The sequence below is a fragment of the Podarcis tiliguerta genome (genome assembly GCF_965153285.1).
Source record: "Podarcis tiliguerta genome assembly, chromosome: 1".
Classification (NCBI taxonomy): Eukaryota; Metazoa; Chordata; class Lepidosauria; order Squamata; family Lacertidae; genus Podarcis; species Podarcis tiliguerta.
In genome coordinates, this window is record NC_139534.1 from 4,089,490 (window position 1) to 4,103,574 (window position 14,085).

At 46.8% G+C, this 14,085-nt stretch overlaps 1 protein-coding gene across 1 annotated transcript; it reads right to left on the bottom strand.

Moving 5' to 3' along the window:
* Window positions 1-645: 645 nt before the first annotated feature.
* On the bottom strand, window positions 646-4,232 carry NUDT15 (nudix hydrolase 15). The gene is made up of 3 exons (XM_083403159.1): window positions 4,061-4,232; window positions 2,019-2,215; window positions 646-1,259 (listed from the first exon to the last, which is right to left on the bottom strand). Exons 1-3 carry the CDS (start codon window positions 4,204-4,206, stop codon window positions 1,105-1,107), a joined length of 498 nt encoding a protein of 165 aa, XP_083259285.1. The 5' UTR covers window positions 4,207-4,232; the 3' UTR covers window positions 646-1,104.
* Window positions 4,233-14,085: the final 9,853 nt, after the last annotated feature.

The following is a 14,085-nucleotide window of genomic DNA, read 5'->3' on the forward strand; positions in this document are numbered from 1 at the left end:
TACCTGAAAAGCCAAAGGTGCCCTAAACTCTGTGTATTAGCTACCGTATTTTTCGTCCCATAGGACGCACCTAGTTTTTGGGGGGGGAAATAAAGGAAAATTTTTTTCCCTTTATTTCCCCCCCAAAAGCAGGTCGGGGAAACCGAACCAGGTCGAGGAACAGCGGGATGGCGCTGCACCTCCCTGCTGTCCCCCGAGCTTGTGGGGCTGGCTGATGTCTGCCCGGCGTGAGGGGCGCTCTGCTTTCAGGGCACTCGACGCTCCGGGAAGCAGGCTGCTATCCGCAGCCTAGACATCCCTGCGGGACCTCCCGCAGGGCTGCCTAGGCTGTGGATGTCTTCCTGAAGCCTGGAGAGCGAGAGGGGTCGGTGCGCACCAGGCTTCAGCGAAAGTAACGGAAAGTCTCTGAAGCGCGGAGGTAGCGCTCCCTCTGTGCTTTGGAGGCTTTGCGTTGCTATCGCTGAAGCCAAGGAGCCTGCATTCGCCCCATAGGACGCACCCAGATTTCCCCTTCATTTTTGGAGGGGAAAAAGTGCGTCCTATAGGGCGAAAAATACGGTACTTTTCTGTGCTTTGTTTTTGATGGTAACGCTCCAAACTGAGACAGAGAAACTTATTTTGGTGAGGAAGACACAACATGAAACATACAACACAATACTTGTTTATCAAAGACAACATTCAAAAGGCAATCAGTGTGCTATCACACAGGGCATGGAAGGAACAACCATGTATTTAATAAGGTAAAGGTAAAGGACCCCTGGACAGTTAAGTCCAGTCAAAGGCGACTAGGGGGTTGCAGCACTCATCTCGCTTTCAGGAAAGCTGCTCTACTGCATCCTCTTGCACACTTGCTTTGTAATAGTGCATATCTATTACATCAAAATCTTACTTGCCATTATAGATTGAAGAGTAGAGGCAAAAAAGACAAACACTGATTGCAAAAATGCTGCATTTTTGTGGCATGTTTAGTGTCAAGGATTATTGCTACATTTCGTGGAAGTAGCTGACTTCATGCTTAGATAAAACTACCCCCTCCCAGGTGATACAGAATTCATTTTACAAATAAATGTCTCTGTAAAAACACATATTTCCTATATAGTAAACTTAGCACTCTTTTTTCACATAATGATTTCCAGTGTATCCCACAAGGTGATTAAATTCTTCTGTGAAAGGATTGTAACCTTGTTCTTTTAAGCAGCATAAAGGCCAAAACAGTTGATCTGCTGAAGGAAACTCTTCCCATTTTACCCATTCCCAACCTGTAAACAAAGAAAAAGAGAGAAATGATGATAGATACTGCAAGTTCAGAAGTCCTATGACCTGGCTCAGGTAACACCCAAATATATTTCATCCCTAGGGTCAGGATGCATTTGAATTTAAGTGCTTCCATCCAGTTTATTGTGTACTTGGTGCCACTCATGCATGCAAGTATTTTGCAGCATCCACAGAATGTGGTCCCCATCAAAATGCCATCCCATCTTGGAAAGAATAGAGCCTAATCTAGGATTGCCATACGTCTGGCTAATCCCAGACATGTCCTCTTTTGGGGGGCAAACATGCCCATCTGGAGAGATTTTTACATTTTAAAGGAAATGTCTGGGTTTAGGAGTTATTTATTTTTCTCTTGTGCAATGGCTGCTCTGAATGCCACGGCCGCTGCCAGCCTGAACCAGGAAAAGAGGCGCACATGGTCTGCATGCCCGGCCACTGCCAACCCAAGCTGGCGAAAGAGGCATGAGGGTGCAGCAGCGGCCCTGCGCATCTGTGCCCCTCTTTCTCCATCTTGGGCTGTCCTCTTTTTTGCTCTTCAAGATATGGCAACCCTAGTCTACTCCCAAGGTAATACTTTATAAGGTCGCAGCCTAAATCTCACCCAAAACAGTAAAAAAATCAGTGTATGTGACAGCATTTTCATACGTGATACAAGAAAAATATAATCTTACATTAATACAATGCAGAGAATGTGGTTACAGAAACTACCTAATGCTCACTGAAGAGTAAAAAATATAATATCCTACTTTCATTTTTATCAGGTTCCAGATTCCTTGGTTCAGATTCATAATTCATATCCACCTCTCCTTTCATTAAGATCGTTACATAGTGGTAATTATCCTTCAGACTAACAGAATTTACAGTTGATGCAAAGCGAACATTTGTCAGGTGCAAGGCTGTCTCTTCCAAAACCTCTCTTTCTGCACATTCTGCCAAGCTTTCACTAAACAGCAAGAAGAAAAAAGAAATACTATTTCTACTGAGAAGGCAATAATCAGTTCTATTTGCTTGAAGTAAGAGCCCAGCTTCTTAGCCATGAAGCCGCATGAAAGATGGTAACTGAATGGCTTTGCCCTCCCCCCTCCCCCCCATTTAAGGGACAATATAGGCGTGAAGAGGGGGCTCAAAAGAATCAAAGATATGAAAAACATGGCTCCATTAGGTCATTTAAAATTGGGGGGGGGGGTGTTTCCCCTGCACTCAAGCAACTGGCCGTGACCAATTCTATTGGGTTTGCAGGGGGGAGAAGTCATCCAGTCCAGATGATTAAATATAAATATACCATAAGAAGAGTCTGCTGGATGTGGCTCATTCTCTTCTCAGTGACCAACCAGATGCCTACTGAAAGTCTGCAAGCAGGACCTGAGTGCAATAGGAGTCCGCCTCCCTGTTATTTTCAGCAACTAATATTCAGCAGCAAACTGCCTGCAACCATGGAGGCAGAGCATAGCCATCGTGGCTAGCAGTTCTTGGTAGCCTTATCCTCCATGAAATTGTCTAATCCTCTTTTAAAACCAACCAAAATAAAAGTAAAATAGTAGAGAGAACTCCTCTTTGGAAGCAATCCCCTGCACACACCTTGGAGTTAGCTCAATTGAACACAAGTGGGGTGAATTAGAGCTGTACTAATTTGAAAGTAATGGGACGCGGGTGGCGCTGTGGGTAAAAGCCTCAGTGCCTAGGGCTTGCCGATCGAAAGGTCGGCGGTTCGAATCCCCGCGGCGGGGTGCGCTCCCGTTGTTTGGTCCCAGCGTCTGCCAACCTAGCAGTTCGAAAGCACCCCTGGGTGCAAGTAGATAAATAGGGGCCGCTTACTAGAGGGAAGGTAAACGGCGTTCCGTGTGCGGCTCTGGCTCGCCAGATGCAGCTTGTCACGCTGGCCACGTGACCCGGAAGTGTCTTCGGACAGCGCTGGCCCTTGGCCTCTTTGAGTGAGATGGGCGCACAACCCTAGAGTCTGTCAAGACTGGCCCGTACGGGCAGGGGTACCTTTACCTTTAATTTGAAAGTAAGGGACGCAGGTGGCGCTGTGGGTTAAACCACAGAGCCTAGGACTTGCTGATCAGAAGGTCGGCGGTTCGAATCCCCACAACGGGGTGAGCTCCCGTTGCTCGGTCCCAGCTCCTGCCCACCTTCGTTCATAGGCACGAAATGCAAGTAGATAAATAGGTATCACTCTGGCGGGAAGGGTTTCGTGCGCTGCTCTGGTTCGCCAGAAGCGGCTTAGTCATGCTGGCCACATACGCCAGCTCCCTCGGCCAATAAAGCGAGATGAGCGCCGCAACCCCAGAGTCGGTCATGACTGGACCTAATGGTCAGGGGTCCCTTTACCTTTAATTTGAAAGTGGGTAAGCAGAAAGCACGACCCTTCATCGTGCAGTACTAAGATGCATCAGTCTGGTTAAAGGAACCCAACTGTGATGCCTATGAGACAAGCACCACGTCCCCCTTTGCGGACATTTTATACTTCTTTATATAACTTCACGGCAGCCTTTTGCGGTAGATGAGGTGATTGGTCCAAGTCAGGAAAATATAAATATAATATATTGTTCCCAAAGGAATCACTACGAGCAATAAGGTCTGGACTGCACCAGAAGGCGAAGTTTGCACGAACATAGGGGCCTGATTTAACTTTCTTTTTAGGACACTGGAGATTTTTCTGAGTGACTGAAATCGGGGAGCAGATCCCCAGAGCGCTCTTTTCTGCCCGGCCTGCTGCCTCCCGGCCCCTCAGCGGAGGTCGCCTGACGACGACGCAGAACGGCGTCATCGCCCCGCGCAGGCCTACCCGAACTCTAGGTGTCCTCCGGGGAGCTGGAACAGGCCGGCGCCGACAGCGCTCTTCCTCTGGCCGAGGAGGACGCATCCTGGGTGGGCAGGGCTGACGACCACCACTCCGACGCCCACTCCGGGGCGCCCCCGGCCGCAGGCCATTCCGGAAAGGGCGGGGCCTGGCCCAATTGGGGCGGGACCATTGCCTCAGCTGCTCCAATCGGCAGGGAGCCTCCGGGCCACGCCCCTCCACTTTTCCCGATCCAAAAATGGCGACTCCAGGTTTCGTAGCGCGGGCGCAGGCGGGGCAGGCGGGCAGGGAAAAGAGCAGAGTGAGGGCAAAGCCGCCCACCTGGAAGTCTTTGGCGAATATACGCTGTGTTCATATTATTTTGCTTTGGATTAAAATAGTCATGTATTGTTTGCTTCTAATTGTTGTTAGATTCCATCAAATTGTTTTCTCTATATCATATGCATTTACATTAGTTTGCAACTATTTTTTTTTTAATATGAACGCTGAAAACATAAACAATACATGACATTTATTGGCTGCACGTTTGACACATTACTTTAGAACTCCGTATTAACACAGTATTTATATAATCTTTTCCCAGACTGTTTTAAGTCTTTCATAGACATGATCTCAGTAAACCTTTAAAGGCAATATGAGGATTCTCCAGACTGAGGCTAGTGACTGTGGGGGGCTGGGGCTCAGAGAGAGCAGCTTGCCTGGAGCTATGCAATATGTACATAATTAAAGTTCTTGCAACCACCGATAAAAACTTTGCCACTGCTAACGTTCTAGCATTTGTCTGGTCTTCCAGTAGGAAACTGACATAGTGAGCCTCTGATTTTCCCGGGAAAGGTACCAGCAAGGGTAGTATCAGTTCAGCACTGGCCTGCTCATATTTTGCACAATGCAACAAAATATGATTTATGGAATCGATGTCTTGAGCACACGAGCAAAGTCTGACCTGGTAGGGAACTCAACCTACCATCCAACACTGCAGAGGGAAAGACATTTAGTCTGGCTTTGGTGAAAAGTTAGGTACTGTCAGGTTTTTTATGTAAGATGTTAACTTAAAGACATACCCATATTGAACTCCTACTGCCAGCGGACTACAGACTGCGTGTGATCGAGATCGCAAGTCACTGTGTGCATTGTCCCATAATCTTTGCTTTAAAATCTTTTGGGCGCCTTCATAACCCAGGTGATACAGTTGGGGGGGAGACAGACCAATAGAGGTGGCTTTTTTAGCCATGGTTTTCTGCCATTTGCTGACAAATTCCTCATTGGTCAGGTGTTGGTACAAACCCTTCCCTAGATGAAACACTGATATCCTGAGCCACTGTTTTAGGGCAGCCCACCACGCTTTAGTTGAAATTGGGCATTCACCAGCTTCTAACAGAAGTACGGAGTTGGGGACACAGTTAGGTACCTGCAGCAGAGATCGTAAACCTGCTTGATTAACCTGGAGGTAGGCTGTATGAATTGTGTATTGATTTGTAATGATTTGTTGGGTCTCTGGACCGTAATAAAGATTGATTGATTGATTGATAATTAAAGTTACCGTATTTTTCGCTCTATAACACGCACCTGACCATAACACGCACATCGTTTTTAGAGGAGAAAAACAAGGGGGGGGAATTCTGAATGAAACAGTGGATGTATCATTTTTGTGCCTCATGCTGCGGCCACAGACATGTGATCTGATGGTGAATTTGGGGTGACCCAATGCAAAGATCCTGAGGATCCATGTGGATCCATGCTTTGTAACCACGTTTTTGCACCATTGCAGCCCCAGGCAACAGTGGGTGCGTGATTTTTTTGGTGCAGGCTGTAGCCATGGACATGTAATGTGATCTGATGGTGAATTTGGGGTGACCCAATGCAAAGATCCCGAGGATCCCTGTGGATCCATGCTTTGTAACCACGTTTTTGCACCATTGCAGCCCCAGGCAACAGTGGGTGCATGAAAAACAAACAATACAAACAAATTCTTGTCATATCCTTATTTTTCTAAACATTGTTAAGTGGGCCTCCCCAAGTCCCCCCTGTGTGATTTTCATTTTACTTCATCTTTAGCAGTTTACATGTATCATAATTTCTAACCATCTTTTCTTTTTTAATCACACTTAAAATAACTTCACATTTTATCACTTACAAATAGTACTATTTTAAAATACCATATCTTCTAGTTCTAACCCTACAGCCTATATCCACTTCCAAACTATAGATAACAAATACTTAAGATAACAAATACTTACTTCCAGTTCTGCCTCACTTGCGAGACTCTTTCCCACTACATATCTGCAAAAGATCAAGATTATATATCAAACTCTTGATATATTATTCCTATTTTCCATAATTTTTCCCAGCCTTCTAGCTGTATATTATAGCCAAAATCCTTATCCCAATGTATCATCACCGACTTGTAAATTGTCTAAGTAAATTTTATGTGAAAATAGTTTTGGAAAACTGCTACAATGGACTATATGGAAACTCAGCTGGGGGATCTGAGGAAGTCATTTAACAATGTTAACAAAAATGGAATTATATTCTGGATAAATGTTTGTTTGTTTATGTTTTTTGTTTGCTATAAATTTGGAAAATCAATTGAAAAATTGAAAAAAAATAAAAGAAAACATGATTAAATATTCTTTTTTTAAAAAGGCATCCAACTTTGCTAAAATTACATGTTAAGATAACAAATACTTACTTCCAATTCTGCCTCAGTTGCTAGCGACTTCCCCACTACATATCTGCAAAAGATCAAAAGATGCAAAAAATCCTTAGCCCAAGGCATCATCACTGACTTAACCTCTTCATCTTTCACATGCCATTCCAACAGAAATTTATACATTTTTGATAATATTTTAACTTTATTATTTAATATTTCCATTTCAAATTTTGAGTTAGTATAACCAAATCCATTTTTCTTTAAATCTTCTTTGAATATTTCATTGATATTTCATACATTTGGCAATGGTGCTCTTTAGAGGACTTCCAGTACTGTTATGAATAATAATGGTGACAGAGGACACCCTTGTCTTGTACCTTTCGTAATTTCAATATTTTCTGTTAGCACATTCTTTACTATTAATTTCGCCTTTTGATTTGAATAAATCGCTTTTCTTCCTCTTATAAAGAATTATCCCATATCCATTGATTCCAACACCATTACTGGCCCCAACAACATCAAACAGGGTCTGGCGACTTCTGTTTCAGTGTATCTGAAGAAGTGTGCATGCACATGAAAGCTCATACGAAGAACAAACTTAGTTGCTCTCTAAGGTGCTACTGGAAGGAATTTTTTATTTGGTTTAAAAAGCCAGAAAACTTACATGTGCGGCAGGTGGGGGAATCTGGCCGGGGACACCTGGCGTTTGGCTTCCTTCTGCTGATTTATTCTTTTCATCTGGTATAAAAAATAGGAGGAATTGTCAGCTTTTTCAATTAATATCCAGCTCTTCTGGATTCTAGAAGAAATGCTTCTTGGCAGGGGCGTAGCGACGGGGGTGCCACCACTAAGGGGGTGACAAATCCCAGGCGGCACTCTGGGCCCGAAAAGGTCCGTCTGCTGCCTCCCCCCCCCCCCCGCCAGCTGTAGGGCGGCTGACGGGGAGGAGTGACCCGTGGTGTGCTTAAGTGGACATGGAAGGTTATCCGGATGGTATAGGGAGTGGTTAAGGTGGTTGCGAAAAGTGCCATTCTTAAGGCTCGGGCGTTTGAGGAGTGACATGGTGGCTTAGGCGCCTGCAGGTTTCGTGCAGCCTGAGACAGCAGCGTGGGACTTGCGTCAGTCTGCTGCCTCTCCCGCAGCTGTTTTGAGACTACAATTCCCATCATCCCTGACCACTGGTCCTGCTAGCTAGGGATCATGGGAGTTGTAGGCCTAAAACATCTGGAGGGCCAAGTTGGAGGAAGCCTGCCATAGAGGAACAAGAGGGAAGGAGAAGGGATTTTGCAGGTTCAGGTGTGGAGCTTCTAGGCGAGGGAGGTCATGTGCAGAGCTTAGGATGGAAAGGGGATCAAGCAGAGGGCAGAGCAAACCTACCTCTTTGCGGAGGCTGGACTGCCAGAATCCAGATGCTTGGGCCATCTTCTTAAAGAGCTGAGCACGGTGGGCTCAAGAGGCCTTCCTCTGCTGAAAACAACAGAAAAACTGCCTCTTTGGATGTCACCTGGTGTCATCGCATTCCACAGGTGCCCAGTGTTCCTTGTGTTCTAGATGCGTTCCTTGTGTTCTAGATCAAGCAGAGGGCAGAACAGACCTACCTCTGTACGGAGACCGGAGCGCCACATCTGGTTCAGCTGATGAGCCATTTTGCTAAGCTCCTCTCCCTCTGTTGATCTCAGCAGAAAAACCTTCTAAATTGCCTCTTTTGATGTCACCTGATGTCATCGCATTCCACAGGTGCCCAGTGTTCCTTGTGTTCTAGATGTGGTCATAGCTGTCAACTTTCAGATTTGAAAATAAGGGATCAGCAGCCTCGAAAATAAGGGATCAGCAGCCTCACCTGTCCCAGGGACAGTCTACGGGATATCTAACAATCTGGGATAGCAGCGGGAAATGGCGCTGGAATAAGGGAATTTCCCGCAAAAAAAGGGGGAAGGTTGACAGCTATGGATGCGGTTCTTGAGCACTGCGATTTTATCTCGCGAGGACAGGGCTTAGGTGCCCATTCAGGTCAAAACCCAAACGCACCACAATTCCTGTTCTGCCAAGCACCTACCCTCACCCTTCTGGAACTGGGCAGCGGCCTTGTCCAGTGCTGATGGGGACTTGAGTTCAGGCCAGGCCAGACCTGTTTTCCTTCCTATATATTTTGGGACAAGCTAAGCCAGCCTTCCCCAAATGGGTGCCCTCCAGATGTTGGGGACCACAACTCCCGTAAGCCCCAGACTGCACAGCAGGAAGGCAGCAGGTGGGGGGAAGGCTGAGCTACAGAATGGTCACCAAGCCCCCACCCGCTTTCTGGGTGATGCACCCTGACTCTGGGAATCTGTTCGCCTGGGCCTCTGGAGGAGTTGCTTAGCCTACCCTCCACTTTCACCTGAATCTGTACTGCCATCGTGGATTTTTAATTGTAATTGGTGCTAATTTATATATTTTTATTACAGTGGAAACTTTGGGGTCTTCTATATGGAGAACAGCAATAAACTGATTGAATACAGGAAATTATAAAAGACTATTCAGGAGTGCATAAACACTATCATCAGTGGTCTGGATTAATAAAATTTGATGAGACCCAAAATTTAGTGCTACAGTTTGAAATTAGGCACCAGCCAGAATCAATAATCCAGAATCCAAATCTCAGTTTGTATCCTGCAGAATCTTCAATTTTGATTTGCTGGTTCTAATATTTGGAAATTAGCGCACGTTACTAGTCATATCCTAAATTGGTCATATAATACTAGCCCCCCACCACCACATCTGCTCCCTGTCTGCCCCATAGAGAAAGCCAGGGCCCATATGGGCCCACAAGTGTTCCTCTTGCTCTGCTAGAGAGGCAAAAAAAGATTCACGTTTAAACTATAAACAGTGTTTGCCACTGCAGCAAAATGGCTGCCAGTGCTTCTGCTGGGCCAGTGAACCTGGCGGCCTTTCCTCAAAATACACATTCCTTCCTCAGAGTGACCCACTCTGGTGTCAAATACTGCTTTTGCTAGGTTAAATTTTAGACAAGCTGAATGGGCACAGGCAGGGGGGGCAGGGTATTGGTTTGTTTTGTTCTTGTTCCTTCTTGTGTATTTCATGTTTTTTATCTTGTATTCTTGAAGGAGGTGAGGACAGGTGCCCCACCTAGGCCCAAAGTCACCCTAGGCCTCAAAACTGTCCAAAATTCCTTTTCTCTCTTCTAAAAATCCACAGTTAAAGTTTTCCTCTGCTTTCTCACAAGATGCTGTTGCAAAGGCAAAATGTTATTCTTTGATCAGTACGAGAAGGCTTCCAAAAGCTAATGAATAGGCTCTGTCAAAGCAAGCCTGGGAACTGACTCTTATCTTATTCGGTTGTAACACATCTTGAACGCGCTGAACGCAAGGCTCCTCCACCCTCTGGGCTTCTCATCCCCCTTTCCTGGCAAGGGCGCCAAGAGTCCAAAAGAGTCCCAAGACAGGAGCTTTCTGTTCATGCTCAGGAAACTCATCATGGGGCAGGACTCCTGAGGAGGAGGAGAAAGGGGAGGGAGCTGAAGGGGAATATATGCTCTGTACAAATGGCTGTGCTTGTTTCGTGAATCTATCACACTTCCTCCTTCTACCAGCCCGGATGGTAGAAATAAAGCTTTTTCTCTGAAAATTATCCCTTGAGTGTCTCTTTGACTCCCACTATACTCTTCCCACCCGAGGGCAAAGCCTCATAAGGCTACATTCTCCTGCTGCGAAGTGCCCCAAGATGATGGCGATGATTTGCTGGTTTGACTCCCATCATCCTGACCATTGGGCCTGCTAGCTGGGGTGCTGGGATCTGGAGTCCAGCAGCCTCTGGAGGGCCACAGACACCCCCCCCCCATTTAACCAAGGCTCGCTACCAAGCAAGTGGGCCACTCTTGCCCCATGTGGCTGTCTAAGGCCCTTTCACCCCCTCACCCCAATGCCATGGCAGAGGGCTCCTTCCTCCATGCAAGGCTGCTGCTGCTGCCCAGATCAGTGTGATGCAGCTTGGTAGGAAAGAGTCTTTTGGCATACACACCCCACTGCTCTCTCCATGGGGGGGGGGGGGACAGGGCTAGCATTTAATGTTTATAGAACATCATAGCTGAGGGGGGGTGTGGCGTTCGTACGGAGCCCCCGGTCGTCTCACGGACTATTGACCCGTACACCACTAGTCTGCTGCCACCAACCAGGTCCTCCCTGGTAAAATCACTTCAGTCTCAGTCAGCTTTTCAATTAATAAAGAAGAGTGTATTTTATTTCAGATATAAAACAAAACTTGTACAGCATTCCAAACGGCGTTCCTCTTTACTTTCTCCGTCTTATGTTCCTCTCTCTATCTCTGCTATCTTCCCACACTCACGGACAACTGCCCTAACTGTCTCTATTCCCAACTGCCTTCCCCAACCAGCCAACCCACTCAAACCACCCACCCACAACTCCCAACGGACTAACCCCCAGAACTCCTTTATAGACCCACTGACTCCACCCCCCTGGGTCCTGTCTGTGCAACCTATTTAACTATTTCCCCTCCAGCACTCTCTCATATATGGTAACGTCACAGGGGAGGGGGGGCCGGGTGATGGGTTGCATTTTGAGAGCTTCCCACCCCAACTGAGAGTCTTTCCACAATCAGGGTTTTCCATGGGGTAATCGGCTGTTGATTTCTGTAGGGAGCTACTGGGCTGGCAGCTGCTTTTGAGGTTGCAATCATGTGAGTATGACACACGTACGTGTGTATGTGTGTGTACCCTGGTGACGGAAAGCCTAGTTTCTGCCCTGCCCCATGGCATCTCCAGGTGGGGGCTGGGGAGGTCCCCGTCCTGAAACCCTGGAGAGCTGCTGCCAGCCTGTGTAATCAGTACTGAGATTGATCAGTGGTTTGAACTTGGGCAGCTTCCCTCTAACTGGACGTTTGGGCTGTGGGGAGGCTGCAGAATAACATGGGGGGGCAGAATTAAGGGTGGACAATGGTTGCAGCCTGGCAAGGCTTCTTGTGGCCGGCTGTGGAGGATTCCAGCCCACCAAAAACCCCTCCTTTAAATTCACAACCCCTGACCTCCACAGTGGGCTTCAGGGCTTCAGGAGCAGACCAGAGGGAGCAAGGTTCTGCTCTGCTGCTGCAGTTCAAGGTCGGCTGCAATCTGACCAAGTGGCAAAGTTGGCAACAGTTCAGCCCAGCCACCGGGTCTGTGGATACTGGGTTTGTAAGACCTTGATGTGGTGTAATTGGTCAGGGAAGGAATTCCTTCCCAGGGAAGGAATCTGCATGCAAACAAATGGGGCCCCTTTAGGGTTTTTGCCTTCCTCGTCTCAATCACCACAACTTGGGGTTGAATCCCGGAGTCTATTTTTGGGAGGGGGCAAAGTGGTGCATCACCCTCTTTCCTTCTGGCAGGTGTGATATCTCCAGCCCCCTGTTAAAGGGCTCTGCAGCCCAGAACCTCCACCCACACTTCCCAGTCTTGCCCCCCGGGAGGTCACTTTGGCGCTGGTACCACAGCAATTTGATTTAATCCTCGGAAGTGTATTCCAATGTCTCTTGAGACAGGCGGATGGCAAAAATAATATAAAACTCTTCTCCCCACCCGCACCCCAAATAACTGTGTACTTTTACTTTTATTTTTAATATATTCCTGTGCTTTGGTTTCTCTTGGGCATCCCTTTCCTGTTGCACCCTCAGTTTATGTCTTCCTTTGTGTCCCTAAGTTATGTTTATTATTATTATTATTATTATTATTATTATTTCTTTTCCTATCTGCTAGGCAGCTTCCAGTATGGCATTTTGCGGGGGGGGAGTGTGGGATTGTTTCCTTCCAAAACACTGTGTTATAAGAATTTTAAGGTCTCAAATATATAATAAATATTCATAAAGGCACACATATCTGAATATATATACACCATGTGTCTGAGAGAGTACAGGAGGGCATCTCAGCAAGAATACATTCGGACTCATTTCAGTGAGACAGGAATAGCAACTTCTGCCTGACTGTCACCCTGTTCCGTCGGCTCCTCTTGGTTGTGGTCAGTCATGTTCACGACAGACTGGTAGTTAGGAGAGAGGAAGGATAAATTCACTCTGTTCATTTTTCCACATGTTCATCAATAGCTATCATGTCCCAAACAATATCAGAATGGAGGGTCAATAATGGAGCAGAACTGGAGAAATCCACACACTCCTATGACTGACAACACCGCCATGTCTTGGGTGCCTCTCAGGGTTGAGTCCAGCATCACCTTCCTTCCAGCTGGTTCCTGGGTCCCATGTTCCAAGACAATGCCAAGCTGGTGCCAAGCGTATTGTTCTTTCATTTGGAGCACCTCCTAGAGGCCGAGAGGGAGGTCTTGAGCAGCCCAGAACCTCCATCCACACTGCCCAGGCTTGTGCCCAAACCTGGATATGGCATTTATTTGCTGCACATTTTACACATTACTTTAGAAGAACTCTGTATTAACACAGTATTTATATAATCTTTTCCCAGACTGCTTAAGTCTTTCATAGACATGATATCTCAGTAAACCTTTAAAGGCAATATGAGGATTTTCCAGACTGAGGCTAGTGACTGTGGGGGGCTGGGGCTCAGAGAGAGCAGCTTGCCTAGAGAATAATAATAATAATAATAATAATTTTATTTATTTATTTATACCTTGCCCATCTGGCTGAGTTTCCCCAGCCACTCTGGGTGGCTCCCAATCAAGTGTTAAAAACAATACAGCAATAAAGATTAGAAACTTCCCTAAACAGGTTGCCTTCGGATGTATTTTAAAAATAGGATAGCTGCCTATTTCCTTGACATCTGATAGAAGGGCGTTCCACAGGCGGGCACCACTACCGAGAAGGCCCTCTGTCTGGTTCCCTGTAACCTCACTTCTTGTAATGAGGGAACCGCCAGAAGGCCCTCGGCACTGGATCTCAGTGTCCGGGCTGAACGATTGGGGTGGAGACGCTCCTTCAGGTATACAGGACCGAGGCTTTTTAGGGCTTTAAAGGTCAGCACCAACACTTTGAATTGTGCTCAGAAACGTACCGGGAGCCAATGCAGATGTCTCAGGACTGATGTTATGTGGTTCCGGCGGGCACTCCCAGTCACCAGTCCAGCTGCCGCATTCTGGATTAATTGCAATTTCCAGGTCACCTTCAAAGGTAGCCCCACACAGAACGCAGTGCAGTAGTCCAAGCTGGAGATAACTAGAGCATGCACCATTGTGGTGAGACAGTCTGCAGGCAGGGAGGGTCTCAGCCTGCATACCAGATGGAGCTGGTAGACAGCTGTCCTGGACACAGAATTGACCTGCGCCTCCATGGACAGCTATGAGTCCAAAATGACTCCCAGGCTGTGCACCTGGTCCTTCAGGGGCACAGTTACCCTATTCAGGACCAG

Bases quoted from the DNA above. Each gene is read 5' to 3' on its own strand.
- NUDT15 (XM_083403159.1), bottom strand. From the start codon at position 4,206: ATGGCCTGCGGCCGGGGGCGCCCCGGAGTGGGCGTCGGAGTGGTGGTC. The intron at 2,216-4,060 runs GTAGGCCTGCGC...CTTGCTGTTTAG, and splicing joins GGAGGACACCTAGAGTTCGG to TGAAAGCTTGGCAGAATGTG. The intron at 1,260-2,018 runs GTAGGATATTAT...CTTTGTTTACAG, and splicing joins GGAACCTGATAAAAATGAAA to GTTGGGAATGGGTAAAATGG.